Consider the following 19604-nt stretch of genomic DNA (forward strand, 5'->3'; position numbering starts at 1 on the left):
GATTCGATTCAATTTCGGCCGGAAGTAAACCCAGGATTGATTGAATTCTGTCAACCGATGTCATCAATCTCTGGCCACAAAGTTCCAACTACAAAATCACATCCTATGAGTCTCAACATAAGAGACAGGTTGAAGAAGGGTAGATATTCACTTCAAACAAGTTGCTCATTTGACACAAGTACTTAATACCCCCCAAAAGAAAGGGATAAAACCAAAGTAAGGAAACAGAAGTATAAACTGTGGATAATTTGCAGTATTTCTGGGCATGGGTGCAGCCCAAAGAACTTGCTTGTAGAGAGAGATTACATTGAGCTTAAAGATAAGAGAGCAGTATATAATTTGGATATGAACACATGGTTGCTCACATTTCCTCCCAGAGTGATATAAAAATATCATGGTTGATCTTCACACCTGCTCATCTTGGTAAAAAGAGGAGCTATTGTTTGCTTCATTAATTTGACTTTCTCGATTCGAACTTCTTTTTAATGGCATTCCAAAAGGCAGGGATTGCAATATCATCAGGCACTTCCTTAAATGAAGGGAGATAATTTACATCCACAATGACATGATCACCAGTGTCATCCTGAATCTGCAATTGCAGCACAACAGACAGTTTATGAAGAGAAGGGAGGAATTGAGCAAGATATCAATCAATCACGGTTTGTTTCACCAGTAGCAGGATGAAATCAACCACATGCCTAGAGCATATCTAAATAACACAGTATTGGCTAACACATGCATGCTTTTATTTAACATAGATTCACTCTTCCTTGATATGGTAGAAGAAGATTTTTTTTAATTGTAATTTGTTTAATTCAGAAATACAAAAAAAGAGACCCCACCAGTAAATCTCTTTCACCCAACACCATTAACATTACTCCCTGGGCACCTCTCACAGCCCCACCGAACGTGAAGAAATAGTGATTTTCACATAATCAATAATAATGCCCATTCCACGTGTTTTAACAAAAACGTTTACAAACATAAACCAACTCCACCGAAACAATGTACTCTTCAATGGTGGCCAAAAGCTAAAGATGGACTACACCATCCTTGAGTTCCCCTCCCCCAACCTAAAAGATGTCCCCATCATCCTCTACCCAAAGCAGATTCAGGCTCACAACAAAAGAAATATTTCTGTTAAACTTTGAGCCCTTTAGCTGTGATTTTGAGTTTTTGTGCTATATGTCACCTCTTATGAGCCTCGTTAGGAACCTAATTTTGTGTTGAAATTAGGTGCAGTATTCTCCGGCTTACTTTCATCTCTTGTTTCTTTTGAAGGCTAATATTTGAACCTAAGGCCTACTTCAACACTACATGACACCTCCCCCCTCTCCTTTTCCAAGCACACACCACTTAAGCCCAAGGGGCCCATCTCACATATCTGGAACAATTTTGTAGCGGTCTTTTCTTGTTTGCCACACTCTAATGACACCGTGAAAGTCAATCCCTAACTTCAAGAGCCAAGAAATCCCTAAAAATCATATGTCAGACTTCTCCATAGTCTGTCACTACCTTTTCAACCACTGCTGCTTTGACCTGATTTTAAAGATTTTTTTATTGCCACCGGTGTCCGGAACAAAGTCCGGACTAAACTCGGCAAGGAGTTTCCCGCACAGATTTTCAAGAATTCTATCAGATCTGCTTGGGATCCAATAGGATGTCCAAAAACTAGTTCAAGAGGCTTTAATTTTACTGAAAGTATATGTACTAGTTATAGATAACATTTAAGTTACACAAGACAAATCCCTATGCTAAATTTTAAAATGGATAGGACGGTGGCTATAGGATACCTGAATATTCCAGGGTCAGGAAGTCATGATGGAAATAACGTCCATGAAATTAGCTGCTTCTAAAGTCAAGTTTGAGGAGAAAGAAATTCCAGGGTTTTATGGTAGAGGATTGTTCCAGGGTTTTATGGTAGAGGATTGATCCTCATTACTCTGAAAGATTTCTTTTCAATTTTTTGTCTGCTAATCTACATGGTTCAGTGACAAAGAAAATCAATTGTAACATATTTGTCCAAAGGCCCCCTGCTATACAATCATCGTAATGGTAAATGGACCTTTGACAGGTTAATTTAGTAATGATTTAAAATCCTGTAAAATATGTAGCTAAGAAATTTTGAATTGGATACTTACAACAACATCAAAGCCAAAGATAGTAAGATCAAGCTTTCTCATAAGCCAATTTGCAGCATCGGTGACCAGCTCAAGATCAATAGAATGATTAGTGGCTTTGGAGTAATTACCACAGCCACCATGTTTGTCGTCATTGGCAATGGGCAGAGATTTTAAGCTGCAGGGAGAAATCAGTACGATATTATTTTCTTGAACATATATCAACAAAGCAAAGACCAAAAGAAGAGGGAAGTTTATTTAATACGTAAATGAAAACCCACATGCACATCGGATTGAATGCATCACCTCGCACACCAACCCTTATTTATAGTAGGAGAAACCATATGGTATCAAACCATAAGCAAAAAAGAAAGAAAAAAAAAAAAACAGTTGCAAGAAAAAACACATACCTGTCAAAGATTAGAGGTTTGAGTCCATTACTTTCAGATAATTTCATTAACATATTTGCATTTGGTGTAGACTTTTTAACTGCATGGAAAACGTTTTCACCCATGACATAAAATTTGTACAGAGTGGATGAATGATCCACATATTCCTGCAGTTTCAATTTCAAAAGGAGTAGTCCATTATAATCAACAGTCAACAGAACCTGCTTTACAAAATAGAAACCACAACAAGGATGCCTTTGACATAGGGCTGTACAGGAACCAGCTGGACCGACCTACACCGACAGAGACCCGCCCCTGGAGTCAGGAACTAGCCAAAACCAGTGGAGAACCAGTCAGCGTGCAGTAGCAAATAGAGAAAACCGATATTGGCCGATTTGTTCCAGTTTGAATCTGGTTCAAACCGCTGAACTGGCTGATTAAAGAAAATGTATATTTTTTTATATATACTGTACTCAAAACAACGCCGTTCCACTTAAACTCGGCATCATTTTATGCCTGTAGTCGCGTTTTAAACACAACTGAAACAACACCAAACCAAACGGCGTCATTTTATCCATAATATATGAAAAAAAAAAAAAGGTGGAACGATGCCATTTGATTTGAAACCAAATGGCGTCATTTCGAAATTATATCTTCTTCCCCAATTCAGTCTCTCTCTCTCCCCCTACTTTGACAGGTTCCTGGCCCTAACACCCTCTTCTACAACTGTTCAACATGTTATTGGAGTTTATCCCATTGCTATATTGAAATAGCTCAGAAGACAAGACATGATTCGGCAAAAGAATTAACCTCAAGTCTTCATTATGAAAGTTGTTTCTTGCTCACCTGCACAACAGCTGGAAGAGGAACACTCAAGTCCTTAAAATCTTCAATTTTGAACACAATTGCCTGTTATATAAAAGATTACAGGAGGTAATTAAAATAAAATTTAGAGAGAGAGAGAGAGAGCATGGATCATTATACCCTGCTGATTATATACCAAAAAAATGCTATAGAATAGTCACATCAATGTCTACAAGTTGGCAAGCAGAACAAATATAAACTAATTAGTTGCATGGATGCTTGCAAGAAAATCATGAGAACCAATTATCTATTTTAAACCATGAATTCAAGAATCTGCAAGCTAATTTCTTTTGAAATGAAAATTAGTCATCTTAAGGGGATGCTTGGGAAATGAGATAAGACGAAAATTTTGTGAATAGTAAAATGGTTTGTGAATAGTAGTGAGATAGATTGAGTTACGTATTTTTTGGATTTTAGAAAATGAGAGAGAAAAAGTTGAATAAAAAATATTATAAAGTTAAAATATAGTTAGAATATAATTTTTTAATCTTATTTTTATTTAGGGATTTGAAAAAACTCAATTGTTTTTTATTTTTTATTTGAAAGTTTGGGAAATTCGTAACGATTAGTTTGAAAGTGTTTGTGTTTGTGTTTGAGTGATGTTTGGGAAGAAAATGAGATGAGATGGGATGAGAATTATTACCAAACATTTAGTGTGTTCTATGTATACTTCTTGTGTACGCGGGCTATGCCTATTTCTTTCATATCAATAATATTTTTCTCTTACTTATCAAAAAATATATATATATATATATATATATATTACCAAACATCCCCTAAGTCTCCAACAAAAAGCATGATATGATATAACGTGTCAATAATGCATGTCAGTTAGAATTCAAGCAAAACAAATAGAGAATCATTGTTTAAGGCAAGATCTGGCACTAAAAAGGAATGCAGCTACAGGATAAAAAAGGAACCTTTTTTTATTATAAAAAAGGAACCATACACAACCTGAAAATTGAAAGACGATGTATGCAATCAAAATTAAAAATAAGGGCAACAAGTTTGTCATCTGTTTAAAACTGCAGAAGGATTATGCAAGCAATGAATACAAAATGCAATCCGAGCAAAGTAAAAAGTGTAAACATCTTTTAACAAATGGAGCCAGGTTTTGGATAACAAGGGAAAAACCTGAAGCTGAAATTGACAATCACAAACTTAAACTCATAAAACTATGTTTAAGCAGCGAATTAGCTTCTTATCTTTTTTGGCTACAAACCTTTTTTTCATATTTTTTTTTAATAATTAATAAGAGAATTTATTACCAAGAATAGGCACAGCCAAAGTACACAAGAAGTATACAAAGGAAATACCTACTACACTCTAGAAGCAGGAAAAAGACTAAAACAGATCCAGTACATTATCATCATCTCATACAAAAATCCTAGCCCACAAACACAACATAAAAAAGAAAAAGTTCCAAAGATCTCCAAGAGAATGCTCTGTCTTCAAAACATCTCACATTCCTCTCCAGCCAAATACACCACATTAAACACAAAGGAATCATATTCCATCTGGCAGCTACACATTTCCTTCCCTCAAAACCTCTCCAACATGCAAGAAGATCTACAACTTCCTTTGGCATCACCCAATATAAACCTGTCTGACTCAAAACCTCATACCATGAAGACTTTGCCACCTCACAATGAAGAAAGAGATGATTTTCAGATTCACCATCCTTCTTGCACATGACACAACAATCAGCAATGCACATACAATGTTTTCTAAGCTTATAAGTGGTCAAAACTTTCCCTAAAGCAACCACCAAACTGAAAAACGCCACCTTAGTAGGAACCTTCACTCTCCAAATGGTTTTCCAAGGGAAAGCACAACCAGAATGACAAGTCAGCACCTGATAAAAAGAACTAACAGAAAACCTAGACTTTCCAGCATGGTCCCACAGTAAACTTACCTCTCTTCCCTGCATCACTCTTGAATTATAAATTCTTCCCAAAAAATCAGAAACATCATTCACTTCCCAGTCATTAACTTCTCTGATAAAGTCAACATTCCATAGAATATTATTATCCGTATGTTGGAAATAATCTGCCACAGCAGCATTTTGATCCCTTGCAATCCTAAAAAGGGATGGAAAATCAGATTTGAGAGCTGATTCCCCACACCAAATATCAAGCCAAAAAAGAATCCTCTTCCCTTCCCCCACCTTAAAGGTAATATGTTTCGAAAACTCCCCCAAACTAATATACTGTTGATAAGAAATCAAGTATAACCAGCAAGCTGGTAGTTGTCTTTAATTTAAACTAGTATCCCAATTATTGCTTAAAGAATGAAGGACCAAAAGGACCTGATAATAAATTTTCCTTCAAGGCAAAATAGATGTCATTATAGATATCCTTGTAACTCATCGTTTTACAAATATTTTCTATGCACATTGCAGCCACATATTCCAAGGCAAAAACGAACTTGGAAAGGAAAATAAACGTTAAAAATCATAATGCCATATCTGCATCAAACACAACCACCATATTTGGGCTCTAGCCAAATAAAGTTTTTAAGAAATGCCAATTTGTTTAAACAAATCCAGAAAAAATTCCAAAGAGATTTTAGTTTTATGATATGTAAATGCAGAAGTTTTCTAATATTATCAAAGGCCTTTTACTCTTCATTCAAAAGTATGGAATCTATTTTGGTCAGTAGCCAAAGGTTCTAGCACTATAGAAGTCCGAGGTAATTGGAATAAATAAAGGGAAGCTTCATCAAAGAACTTGAAATTTGAATTTATAATACCAGAATCCAGAATGAAACTGGATAAACTACGTACCATATTGTGAGCACTTGCAACACCACAGGCAACTTGAGGTTTCACTATACTCGGAAGAGATAATTTGGCTTCAGAAAGCCTTTGCACTAGATCAAGTTCATTAAAATTATTAACCTGCAAAATAAAGATCCAGCCTCACTAAATTTGTGGGGAAATTCAATCAATATCTAAAAGGATGCACTAATTGAAACAGCAATACCACTATTATTGTTGTTGTTGGTATTATTACCATTTTGATGGCATGATTCCCACAGCTTTTTTCCCTGTTGCCCTCTTCTGATTTCCTCCGTTTTTCATTTGATAAATCCCATGTACTATTTTTAACTCATCGCTAACTACTTTGTTTACTGATAAAAAAATAAAAAAAATAAAAAACTCATCACTTACTACTTTAATGCACCACAGTGAGAATTTTTTTTTTTTTTATAAGTAACACAGAGAAATTTGTAGTTGCCTTTGGTGGTGCATGCAGTGCTTATGAGTAAGCAAAAATATAAAAATTGCAAAAGAACTATTCCAAGAGAGTATTGTGTCTGTGTACCTTATAATTACCAAAGCAGAACTGTTATAATTCTACTTTTAACCATTGGGATTTCAGCAACCAAAAGCATTGTAGTTTAGTGATAATTCTCCATTCAAAGATGCAAGTATGAGTCCAGAGAGATTTCGGGTTAAGAACGAACAAATAAATATATAGTTTGAAAATAGTAGACATTAGTCGTCGACCCACGCGATGTGCAGGAATGATTATTTGGCTATCATGCATTAATAGTCTAAAATTCCTATTACAAAGCATCTAAAATGCAAAAATATTCTTATAATGTTAAGGAATGACAATTTTTATATCTCAAAAATTATCAAAATTAACTGGTGAGAATAAAAAGAGTTCGAAGTAAAATAGTTTAGAGGTGAGGAAGTAAAAGGGGTAAATAACAAAATTCAATGGCTACAATAAGATGAATAGTCCTTTTTTCTTTATCGAAAAAGTAATAATAAAATGATTGAGTTAAGGGGTGGAAAAGCCAAAAACACAAGTATTGAGAAATCAATAACCGCTATAAGATTTTTTTTCCTCTCTATTGAAACCTCTATTGAGGTGGCTCAATGGGATATAAAGAATATGCTTCAGAAATTATATAGGTAACAAATAAACCCATAGAAGACCTCTATATCTATATGTTGCAAAGTACAAAAAGTTAATAAAGTACAAACAAGCACATCATCCAGGTTATTTTTATTAATTTGCAAGAGCAGTTGTTACAAGCATTAACAAAAATACCATCAAGAAGTTAAACCTTGAGAAAATGGGGGCCCCGGATTGTACAGCGGCCTTCAGTATTGAGATCCTCCAACTGAAGTAGAATCTCTTGAATTTTCAGCCGATCCACTACAGGGTAAATGTTATTAAATGGGTCAATCACACAGCAATCCGGATGATGCTCCATGTATCTGTGCAATAACAAATGTTTAGTTAAAAAAAAAAAATACATACAAACTGCATTATACAATGCTCCTTCTGTTTGGTACTAAGATGAACACATAGAAAACAGTCACAAAAAACCCTCAAACGTACATAGATATCTTGTTCTGTGATTCCTGTTTTTACAAGGTCATGAGACAATTTAAGACAATGTGTTTTGGCTAATCCTCAGCTAATAAACCATTACTTACCCAACAAAAAAACATGGCATTAGATTGGAGTTCTCAACTCTATTTCACGAATTTAGTATCAGAAGTCTCAAACAAGGCTTATCCCCTTTTTTTCTCTTTTTTTTTTCCAATCACTTAACAAGTAAGCTAAAGTCTAATTGGAAGATAAGAAGCTAAGAGTTTAGGCTACATATAAATTGCAGCTTCCCAAAAATACGAAAATGTTACCCATGCATTTATAAATCATTAGTGGTTAAATAATCACAAAAGGCAGCTATAAACACTATAATTCAATGAAGGTGCATTGGGACTGATAACTAGCATTGGCATATTGGTTCTTCTCCCTATTGCCTTATACATGCTAGATGGTGCAATTACATAGTTCTATGGACCTGAAAAGTCACCTTTGCAATTCCTGCATGCCTCTGGTGTAAGAAATTCTATTAGAGAAGGTTGTAGAACTGCTCAAGTCAATGGATATAATTTCATCAGTTGCTTTATGGAGAACAATGTCAACTTCTTGTAACTGAGGTGATAAAGGCATCTCAAGCGTGAGGGGAAAAAACATCAATCCATTTTGAGTAGGATACATAGGGAATGCACCCCTCTGCAAAAATCGGGACAACTTATGAGCCTTATATTGCATGACTACAAAAGGCACACATAAAATAAATACAGTTTATAGTGATCAAAACTGCAGACACAGACCATGCAGAGTATTCACAAATTAAGTCAAATAACATCACTTGTGCCAAACGCCAGTTGAACAGATAATTACAGCATTATTATTCATCAAATTTCCTATAACCACTGCAGCTACAATTCTTTCAGGAAAAATCAATGGAAAGAAGTTGTAACCACTTTAATGAATAAGATAATTCTGTTAGTTGCCATTACCACTTTAACATGAAAATCAACCTGGGAGCATCCTGCTTTTTGGGTCGACTTCATGTATGTTTGTGGTCAGCATCTCATCAATAGATCTTTCTTCTTTTTCTAATTTCAATTTCCTACTAACAATATTTACCTTCGTTTCTTCCTAGAGGGCTCACCTTAGCAAAATCATCTTCACGAGAAGGTTTCATAATATATCCAACAGTCACGACACTGCTGCCAATTGCCTGCTTCCATTGCAAAAAATAAAATAAAAAAGTCATGAACGGCACCACAATCAAAAGAATGTACCAAGAAAACAGACAGCCTTGTGTAGCATACAGCACATGAATTATTGGTACACTTATCATCTCTATAATCCCCAATAGATTAATGAATGTTTACTTTTTGAGATAAAATTATAGAATGTTCAAACCAAATGCACTTGAAAGCAAATCCCATACCTGAACATTTATTTTCTTGAGAACCCACCAACCAACAACATTTAGTCAAATTTTCACCAAGTATGTATAATCATGGATTTAGAAGCCCATCCCATGGCAGGATTTGGGTTTCCTATCTTTCTAATAGAATTTGAATGTAAGACCCATTCTTAAAATATTTGCATCCTAGATAAAACCTGATAGTTAACTCTTCAAAACTGTTTCTCTCCAAGTCTTCATACATTAAAACTATAATCTCTCTCTCTCTCTCTCTCTCTCTCTCTCTCTCTCTCTCTCTCTCTCTCTCTCTCTCTCTCTCTCTCTCTCTCTCTCTCTCTCTCTCTCTCTCTCTCTCTCTCTCTCATGCACACACACACCCACACCCACAACAATTGAAGCAGCGATACAGGGAATCAGGGATAAGCTTCCAACCTTTCTATTTAAGTGGCATACAGTCAAAGACAACTCTTCTAACTGGTTGATATAAAATATGCTTGAATCCTCACATGCACTACCATCTTCAATAACTGAAAGCAAGGCAGCAAATTTAGCAATTAATTTCTTTAATTGGTTATCCCGTCAACAGAGAGCATCAAATTTCACTAAATAAAAATCAAATACAAAAGAAAATATCCAAATATGAAATACAGAAAATGAGAGCATATTGGCAATAATTTTTTTTTTCAATAAGTAGCATATTGGCAAGAATTAATTTATAATAGTGCTTTAAAAAAGCATCCTATGCATAATCAATACAGGAGGGGGAAATGCGCACCGTCAGCTGATTCTTGCCCAGGTGATCCTGTAACAGAAAATAATAAAGAATTAGATTATTACAGTTTTCTTTCTTGAACAAACAATTGAAACAGATTAACAAGGTCCAAAAACAGAGTCACTGCCATCCAATCAGATAATTGATTCCCAGAGTAGGGCACTCCTTGTACAACTGCCATTTGCAGTTTACTAGTTCAATTGCAGGCTACAGCCCAATTTATGCATCCTAACTTAAAGCCAAAAGCTGCTTTTAAATCAAAATAACTATGTTCCAATGAGATACACAAAAACTAAGGTACCATTTAGATAGTGAGTTGAGATGAGATGAGTTGACATAAAAGTTAAAAGTTGAAGAAAATATTATTAGAATCTTATTTTTTAATATTATTATTGTTTTGAAATTTGAAAAAGTTACATTGTTTTTTATATTTTATATGGGAATGTGGAAAAGTTGTAATGATGAGATGAGACGAAATGTATCTTGTATCCAAACAGCGCCTAAGTGTTAAACTCCACATTCATTTATGAGAACTTAAAGTGGTTGACACTTAATACTCTCCAAAAGACCCAGTATATGTATCCCACAACAAAAGAAAAGGCTTCCATCTCTGAGGGAAAGCATAGGGTGATACTCACTTAGAGCAACAATAAGCCAACCACAGTTGCTTAGTTTAGGGAAGACTTCCTTTTTCTCACTAGAAACTAGGTACAAAATAATGCCTCCAATGTCACCCCAAGCAAGCATAATCTCATGTTTAGCATCGTCTATAGAAGCTGAATTCAAGAGAAACGAATCGAACGAGTATGTTGCTGTCATCATTTTAAGAAGACTCACCTACAACAAGAAGAGACAATAGTTAACAGCTTTGTAATCAAAAGTATAGAAATTCTATATGGACCACAAGGAACTTCAGTTGTGTCTTGAACCAATCATAAACAGCAGTTTAATGCTGAATGATAAGAGAAAGTAATTAAATTTTGCACAAAAATAAAGAACAATTGTTATGAAATCTGGAACAGAATAAAATTTAAGTCACATATTTTACTTTTTTCTGATAATAAAAATAAATAAATAAATAAATAAAAAGAAGTGAAATGTGTGGTTCAAATACTTTTAAAAGAAACATGTTGATGAAAAATGATAGTGAGGTACTCAAATGTGAGAATGTTACAGATCTTCTTGCATGCAATCAAAAAATGAGAATGATGCTAAAATTGTGTGATCTTGCAATATCGATATTTATTCAAACGGTTCGATTGGTATATGGGTAGCCCAAGAAGAAGCACCTTATGATCTGAAAGACCAACTCCATAAGTAATCCCCTGAAAATAAAAAGGTAGGGTAAAGCACTCCGATCAATATGATTTAATACATCAGTTAGCCTATAAAAAAATGATTTAATACGACAGTTGTAGAGATGCACAGCATATGAGAGATCCATATCTAAAAGTACATTTTCTAGAGGGTTTAGGACAAAACCTTAGTAGAAAACAACATAGTTTAAGTTGCAGTAACCAAAAAAAAAAAAAAAATTATTGGATTTGGAATTTCCGATTTACTAATCTGCAACCTACACGAATCAAATTTTCTTGACAATAATTCTACACGTAATGCGCAAACAAGAGAGAAAACAAAAAAAGAAAAAGAAAAAAGAGGCGACCTAACTGAATCGCATCGTCGAAATATCCCAAATAATAAGATTATTCGACAAAGGAAGGCAATCGTGAGCACGTACAAAATCCTATATTAATTAACACGCACTTGTCAAGAAGTAGAAAAAAGGAAGAAACAGGAACAAGAAAACAAATCAAAGAACACCCAAAAAGCCAAAAAGGTATCAACAATATATTGCGCAGAGAACGAAGAAATTAGGGGGGGGGGAGAGAGAGAGAGAGAGAGAGAGAGAGAGAGGTACCGTACGGAACTTAGAATGGCGGAGCTTACGAAGGAGAGACTCAGCACCGGGTTGTAACGATCCGTTTGCATGAAGGTCGTCGTCACGTTGAGGGGCTAATAGTACGGACTCGTCCAATATCACTCCCTTAATCACCACACCCATCTCTCCCTCTCCTCTTCCTCTGTGTCTCACTGTCGCGTCGGTTGAAACCTTTTGCACAAAACTGTGTTTCTTTGCTTTCTTTTACCCTTCCCTCTCCTTTTCTTTTTTCTTTTTTTTTTTTATTTGACAGACAGCAAGTTTCGTTTGCAACTCCGAATGTTCTTATCGCTAGATGAACACAGTCCACTAGCAGTGTGACAGTAATTATAGGATGCGGAGAACAGTGGATGATCACTGCTTACGGATTGACGTGACAGTCAGTTATTATTTTTGTTTAATTAATTAGAAAGCGTTAGCTTTATAAGTACAATAAATTTAGTAAAACTAAATGGGGAACTGTCATCTACGTAAATAAATTATATAAAATAAATTTATAAATAGAGATAATTTTATAAAATTTATTAGTTTTCTTTTATAATAAAAATAATTTTATAATCTAATATATTATATTAATTTATAAATTTATTTTTATATAATTTCTAGGTATTTTTCAATATTTTCCAATTAAGTTTATAAATTGATTGCAAGTTAAATGATATGTCAAATTTATTTATTATAAAAATTATTTTACACCTATAATTGTTTAAAAAAAAAAACTAATCACCTCAAATTACCATCTAAAAATTGTTTTGACTTTCTAGAAAATTCAACTCTCATCTCACATTTAGTATTGTCTAAAAATTTTACACAGACAATACTAAACCTTATTTATTTTTAGAAATGAGATGAGATGAGTTGAAATTAAAGTTGAAAATATAATAAAATATTATTTTAATATTATTTTTGTATTAAAATTTAAAAAAATTAAATTGTTTATGTTATTTTACATGAGAATTTGAAAATGTTGTAATGATTAAGTAAGATAATATGAGATATTTTATGAAAGTCAAAATTATTTTAGATGAAAGTTGAATAATATATTATTTTTTAATATTATTATTATTTTAGAATTTGAAAAAAATTGAATTGTTTATTATATTTTATATAAAAATTTAAGAAATTATAATAATAAAATAAGACAATACAAGATGGATCGAGGGTGTTTCTTAATCCAAACAAGGTCTTAATATTGTAAAATATATTTTACTATCTCTCACATTCATTTTAAGCATTTAAGCTATAAAACTGAACTCCAAGCATTTCCGTACCCCGAATTATCTACACATCATTTCGGTTTCCGATAAAATTAGGTGCAAATCTTCATTGGACTTAAGATATAATTGCTGTTTAACGACATCCTTATTAAAAGATGATAAAAAAATCATCAAGAACTCAACCAATGTAACGTGGGATATCTTAAATAAATCAACCACAAGAAGTTGCATCCAAGACTAGAGGACTGTTGAGAACGAGCTCAATTCCCTAGAATTTGATTTATCATTCAGTAGCTTGAATTCTTCAGGAATCCATAAGCCTCTCCATGACAAGGTTGAGAATAGCAGGAGCATCAACTGTGACAGCAACCTTCACGGTGGGTTTATCACTCCATTCAGTGACTTCACCAAACCTGGTTGGTTGGTTCATTGCAAAGGAAGTTGTTATCATCTCAGTGGTTAAAGATATGACAAAACTAGTATTTAACCAAAGTTGTTAACCAAACTAGATTTAACCAAACGAGTCGTTCATTGCAAAGAAAGTTGTTATGATCTTAATAATTAAAAATTTAATAAAAACTAGTATTCAACAGTCTTAGAACTTTTGGATCGAGTCGTTCATTACAAATTAATGGTTACAAATTTAACCATGCTAGTAGTATTCAACAGTTCTAGAGCTTTTGGATCTATAGTTAAACGAGATAGAGCATCAAAACGGTTGTATAATGGGAAATGGAACTTGATCATTCATTTCATGATTATGGTCAGAACCCCATTGTGTGAAACAAGAATGGTATTGAATGCAACCCCCCCTCTCTAAAAAAAGAGACTAGATCATTTCAGACAGTTCGTCCAAAAAGACACAGACCATCAAGCTGCTGATTTTTAGTGGACAGACAGACCTACCTTTTCTGTGTGTTGTGTAGCAATGTCAGTCCCCTTGTGATGCCACTGGTCTGGACTCTAACAACACCTTCAGCATATGTCATAAGTGAAGGATCAACAGCTGCAAGAAGGGTTGTCGGATCATGAAGGAAAACTCCTGCTCCAAGATGAAAGCTAGCATCAGGGAAGGGACTTAAATGATTAACTACCAACTCCTGAGGCTCCATCAACTCATTAAAAAATGAACAAACCTTTTGTGTTGTATGCATAATCATGATAAGAGAAGTACACCCCTAAGATTTTGCACAAGTACTGAGCAAATTTCCCATCTGACCTTGCCAGCTTCTGTCTATCATCATCTATGATGTGTCAAAAGTGATGAAAGAAAGATTACGGTGAGAGAAAAAAATATACAAATAGAATCATGCAAGTATTACAATTTTGAAGGGATTCAATAATTCTGGTGGATAATTCTACTGAGAGAATCTAAATATTCTTCACTGTGGCATTGGAGAACAGAAAGATGATTTTTTTTTTTTTTGATAGATAATATGGATTTTATTCATAGTAAATAGGCAATGCCCAAGTACACGGGTAGTATACAAGAGAATAAACCTAAATACAATCTAAAACAGAAACAGAACTAAAGAAAAACATTACAAAAGTTGATATCCCTTAAAAGATTATTCGCCCAAAAGTTTAAAGTGTTGAAGAAAAAGTCCCTAAGTTCCATCCTTGTGCGTTCTCGATCTTCAAAACACCTCCCATTTCTCTCGAGCCATAGACACCAGAATAAGCACAGTGGGATCATTCTCCACTCCTCTATATTTCGCCTACTTCCAGCTGCTCCTTGCCAGCAAACCAAAAAATCCACCACTTGAAAAGGCATGACCCAAACGATGCCTAGTTTGACGAATAACTCATTCCACAAAGCCGTTGCCATTTCACAATGAAGAAACAAATGGTTGACAGATTCACCATCATTTTTACACATGGTGCACCAGTCCATCACATAAAAGCCCCTTTTCCTCAAATTATCGGTAGTTAAAACTTTCTCAAGCGACACCAACCAGCCAAAAAACGCAACTTTACTGGGCACTTTAGCTTTCCAAATACATTTCCAGGGAAAAGTTATATTACCAACAGAAAGATGATAAAAGATTATATCATTGGTTTGCAATGCAATAGGTAGTATCTTACACAAGGGATATGCCATATTTCTTAATGTCTTTATACAATCTAAAGCAGCACCAAGTGATGGGTATTTGGTTTCTGAAAGTGAATTCATTTGAGATAATTTATTTGATAGGGTTAATGAAAAATTCTTTACCTTCAAGGATAATGAATTAGAATAACAAGCATTTAGTGGATCCACAAAAGGAACCCTGAATGATAATTAATCAAATAAAATAAAATAAGTAGGTTTTGGAAAAAAATGAAAGCTGTTTTCAATAAAAGCAATTTCTTTAAGAGCAAAAGGAGAAAACTGTTACGATTGGAGGGACAATTGTCATTGAAGACATGACTCTAAAGTAAAGCAGAACAGAATTCCTATCATTGACCAGAACTATATGTACATGACTTAGAAGGCACTGATATGATACTAATCATACAAAATGGTTAATAAATATTACAATTCATAAAAAAATCATCAAGAATGAGTTCCACAAATTTGTCTAGGTGTACCTGTCAATATGACTTGATGAGTAACATTTAAGCCCACAGCCAAAACATCTGCTCCACTTGTGAAGACAATATCTGCAGCGTCTGGATCACCAAAAATCTGATCATCCAATCCAAGTGGGTGGGCATGAGTGTGAGTGAAAGAAGGAGATGACAGTCAAGATGATCAGTAAAAGATCTACTCTGCTAAAAATTATACAGATTGCTCCATAAACATTACTTCCAAACTTCATCTTAGATAATATGTTCAAGAAGAGAGTAAGTTATCAGAACAGGATTTCCAACAGTCTGAGGACTAGAAAGTTCTATAGTGAAAATTTGCTCCATACACTTCACTTACAAAGCTTCTTCTGAGATGATAAGTTCAAAAAGAGAGTAACTTATCAGAACAAAGTTTCTAGGATTTTGACAAAGAGTCCACTCTCCTTCCATGCCTCTTACTACATTTGATTGAATGAACTTTGAGCTGTGTAAGAGTACCATGACCATAACCTCATTTGAGGATTTGACAGGCTTGCAGGTTGGATAAATCGCTGAGCAACATACATAATTACATTATCGGTTTATGAGTTGGTAATTGGAATCTGAAAGCATAGAACTTACATTGGCCTCTGCTGCTGGATTCACATTCCCATTTATTGCAAAAGCACCACCAAGAAGAATAATCTGCCCAATGTTCTTAGAAAATGCAGGATCTTGTTGGATGGCCTACAGCAATGTATAATATACTTCAAAATATAAATGATATTCTACACTAAAACCACACTATTGATGAGGATATTTAACCAGGGCAATATTTGTAAGTGCGCCTAGTGCCACCACTGTGACTTTTCCAGGATAGAGGTTTGCTTGCTCAATGAGAAAGGCTGCTGCTGACTGCTCAATTGCCTTTCCTTTTGGTGGAGGAAAATTTTGGTTGCCAAGTCCATCAGCACCATGGACAAAATCAGCAACTCGAGGTTTTGTATCTTTCTGGAAATGAACAAAGATTCAATGAACTGGTGAACCAGAAAATGTATGGCAGAGTGTGTGCGATTCTAAGTTGAAATTATGCAAGGGAACATATATAATCCACAGTAGAAGTTCCACAGGATCAAATTTGGCTGATATCATGTAAACTTGAAGTCGGATTTCTCCAATGAGGCAACCAGCTCAAAATGAGGTTTACAGTGGAAAATGATTTTTATTGCAACAAATGAAGCTGAAACAAATCCTTCCAAAAACAGAACAAAAAAAAAAGAAAAAAGAAAAAAAGAACAAAGCTTCCTTTAAATTTCTTTTCATATTATCAATGTTAAAATAACAAAGGGAAATCTCAGGTTGTCCTTCCATTCTTAGTGTCAACTAAAATAATCTCAAGACACTAATCACATGTTGAAGCAGTATTAGCAAGACAAATAGATGATTTCATTCATCACAACGCCTACAAATGAAAATATGATAGGATACACATGCATTCCCAACAGATTTCCCTATATGTTTTTCTCATTCAAGTACAAAATTGCAGGTCCTTCCATAAGATCGTGCCTTTCAGTCTCTACTTACATTAATAGTGACATGAGATCCCTCAGCAACAGGGATATCAGTTCTCCCTGCAACTTCTAGCTACATCATAAACACAAGAAAATAGTTAACACAGTTGACCTTAAAAGACACAAAGAATGCTAATTCTAAGGGCACACTTGAAACAAATCCAATTCAGCAAATGAAATGGTACCAAGAATTAACACGTGCAGAGTCAAAATGCCACAAATGAAAAGAACCTAATCGACTATACCAAATGCAGGGCATTTCTCGTGGCCAGGGTCGTATAAACATTCCCAAATACAGTTGTGAGTCCAATCAGCTCCACCTCTGGTGATCGTAATGCCAGAAAAATCGCCATGGCATCATCTGCATGCATCAAGCACTTCCATTATGTTGGGAAGATGATGAAAATATAAGATAAATATAAAATTTTGAATGCATGGAGCCCATTGCAAATCTGGGTGAAGCTGATTTGTTTCATGAGGCACCTTATCAATTGTTGGAGCTTGCAGAATCATATAGAAGCTTTGGAATTAAAGTCTCAAGAAGCTAAACAGAAACAAAAAGCTTGCATGTAATTGGTAGTTAAGTTAGTTATTCAATCATGAATATTAGTGGTCCAGATGGCAAGTTGTAAATAGTCCTTGTGTCTATTTAAATGACTTTGATTGTATAGCAATGTAATTCAGTATCATACTATAATAAGAAGTACTCATTTTCTTCTTTGATTTCTCTGTTTTCAATACAATTTTCTATACATTTTACATCAATTGAACTCCAAGATTTATTGGAATACTAGATAACACTGGCCTGAATAGTACGGTTACAAGAAAGCAGAACCCTCTAATGGGTAACCAAGAAGACAAAACTAATTTAAAAACGTATAAACTTAAATGGAGCTATTAGATTCTCTGGGGCCCCATACAATGAAAAGTTCAAGATTTATTTAGATTTCAAATTCTTTTTCCTGTTGCTGGGTTCTCTAAGAAACCAGACAGAACACGCATCATGACTTCTTTGGTCTGTTAATGGTAATAAGGTTGAAATCAAATAAGAAGAATAATAAATTACGGTAGGATAACTCCAGGAATGCTACGGCTGCACGAGGAACCTGGACCACCTAATCAAAGCTTATGTTTGTGTTAATACTTCTCAATATACATTGTTAATCTCTTAAACTGATTCACAAGACATCAAAATGGTTCATAACGTACTTACTCTTAACTCAAAATAGTTTGAATATCAAACTCCCAACAAATAATATCAAATTATTCACGAAAGTAACATTTATTGACTGTCTTGTAACAACTCCCAGAAACGGGTCACACTAAAAAAAAATAATAATAGTAAATGATTACAGTTTTTTTAAATCTTTATAAAGTGTAAAAACTCTTCTCTATCCCATTCACCGCCTTCTTAAACTCAATCTTGATATTACAGATGGTCTGAATATGCAGAACAATCCAGGACAAGTAGAAACCTTGGACACCCAGATAATGTTTCTACTGTCCAGCAAATATTCCGATAAAACGGGCTTCAATGGGAAAAGAAAAGGTGGCTTACCAATGCCAGGGTCGGTGTCGATGATGATCTTCTTTGGTTGGGCAGCCATGGCGTCTGATATGAATTAGGAAGCAATTGTATTGATTGAAAGGAATGATGGGTGACAGAGAGTTATTATACATGGGAAAAAGTGAGGTGGGTGGACGACTAGTGGTAGTGAGTGACAGCCTATAAAAAATATAAATTGACATAAAATACACAATAAACGATAAAATGTTAAGTGGCAGGAGCGAGGAACTACTGAACCCATTCTCACTCAAAACATCGGCTCACCCTCCTTGTGCTGTTATACTCATCCAGGGATTAGTTTAGTCATTTCCTTCGCAATAAATCTGTATCTGCGTGCATATGAATAAATCTATACAGTAATTTCACATTTTTTTACATTATAAAAAAAATAAATTTATTATTTTATCCTCTATTATTTTATACTGATGTGTTGGATATAGAGCTGCTGTATAGCAGTGCTCGCGTGCATATAATATATACACATATATACTTATATATATGCGCATGCTAGCCGAGTTCACTAAATTAATAGCTGAATACAAAGAGAAAATACCTAAAAACTACTCCAGTTGAGTACAGCCAGCGTGAAAGAAAGAGAATTTTCAGCCATGTAAAGTTACACGTGCTCCATTTGTGAACACTCTCAACCTATCTTCCTTTTTACCGTGTTATTATTATAATTTTTTTAAATTTTAAAATAATAATAATATTAAAAAATAACATTTTAATAATATTTTATTCAAATTTTATCTAAAATTATCTCATCTCATTTTACTATCTAAACAATTTTTTAATAAATAAATAATGATACATGTAAACTTGTTTTTTATATAATTATATTTTAAATTGATAATATTTATGTAATATATTGTTGTTTTTATATAT

At 34.2% G+C, this 19604-nt stretch overlaps 2 protein-coding genes across 7 annotated transcripts; both read right to left on the minus strand.

Moving 5' to 3' along the window:
• Positions 1 to 127: 127 nt before the first annotated feature.
• On the minus strand, positions 128 to 12137 carry LOC122300802 (inositol 1,3,4-trisphosphate 5/6-kinase 4). Of its 5 annotated transcripts, XM_043111695.1 has the most exons (14): positions 11815 to 12133; positions 11565 to 11640; positions 11186 to 11221; positions 10535 to 10733; positions 9900 to 9926; positions 9557 to 9651; positions 8861 to 8929; positions 8213 to 8415; positions 7454 to 7607; positions 6159 to 6272; positions 3356 to 3418; positions 2531 to 2676; positions 2142 to 2298; positions 128 to 589 (listed from the first exon to the last, which is right to left on the minus strand). In XM_043111695.1, exons 1-14 carry the CDS (start codon positions 11883 to 11885, stop codon positions 452 to 454), a joined length of 1548 nt encoding a protein of 515 aa, XP_042967629.1. In that variant the 5' UTR covers positions 11886 to 12133; the 3' UTR covers positions 128 to 451. The 5 variants fall into 5 exon arrangements, with proteins under 5 accessions (XP_042967629.1, XP_042967632.1, XP_042967630.1 ...); XM_043111698.1 differs by lacking the exon at positions 11565 to 11640 and having other exon boundaries at positions 11820 to 12133; XM_043111696.1 differs by lacking the exon at positions 11565 to 11640.
• A 995-nt stretch (positions 12138 to 13132) lies between these two features.
• Positions 13133 to 18889, minus strand: LOC122300806 (probable uridine nucleosidase 2). Of its 2 annotated transcripts, XM_043111703.1 has the most exons (9): positions 18711 to 18870; positions 17398 to 17513; positions 17166 to 17225; positions 16407 to 16592; positions 16224 to 16328; positions 15624 to 15720; positions 14189 to 14296; positions 13959 to 14094; positions 13133 to 13465 (listed from the first exon to the last, which is right to left on the minus strand). In XM_043111703.1, the coding sequence occupies exons 1-9, from the start codon at positions 18757 to 18759 to the stop codon at positions 13357 to 13359; spliced, it is 966 nt and encodes a 321-aa protein (XP_042967637.1). In that variant the 5' UTR covers positions 18760 to 18870; the 3' UTR covers positions 13133 to 13356. The 2 variants fall into 2 exon arrangements, with proteins under 2 accessions (XP_042967637.1, XP_042967635.1); XM_043111701.1 differs by lacking the exons at positions 13133 to 13465; positions 13959 to 14094 and having other exon boundaries at positions 14250 to 15041; positions 18711 to 18889.
• Positions 18890 to 19604: the final 715 nt, after the last annotated feature.

This window comes from Carya illinoinensis, chromosome 2 (genome assembly GCF_018687715.1).
Source record: "Carya illinoinensis cultivar Pawnee chromosome 2, C.illinoinensisPawnee_v1, whole genome shotgun sequence".
Taxonomy (NCBI): domain Eukaryota; kingdom Viridiplantae; phylum Streptophyta; class Magnoliopsida; order Fagales; family Juglandaceae; genus Carya; species Carya illinoinensis.

Excerpts from the sequence above, each read along its gene's own strand:
- LOC122300802 (XM_043111695.1), bottom strand. The coding sequence starts at position 11,885 with ATGCAAACGGATCGTTACAACCCGGTGCTGAGTCTCTCCTTCGTAAGC. Across the intron at positions 9,652-9,899 it reads TGGGCAAGAATCAGCTGACG|TTATTGAAGATGGTAGTGCA; the intron begins GTGCGCATTTCC and ends CCTTGCTTTCAG. Across the intron at positions 7,608-8,212 it reads GGCATGCAGGAATTGCAAAG|ATACATGGAGCATCATCCGG; the intron begins GTGACTTTTCAG and ends GTTATTGCACAG.
- LOC122300806 (XM_043111701.1), bottom strand. The coding sequence starts at position 18,759 with ATGGCTGCCCAACCAAAGAAGATCATCATCGACACCGACCCTGGCATT. Across the intron at positions 17,226-17,397 it reads CGAGAAATGCCCTGCATTTG|CTAGAAGTTGCAGGGAGAAC; the intron begins GTATAGTCGATT and ends TTTATGATGTAG. Across the intron at positions 15,721-16,223 it reads ATCCAGCAGCAGAGGCCAAT|ATTTTTGGTGATCCAGACGC; the intron begins GTAAGTTCTATG and ends TTGGATGATCAG.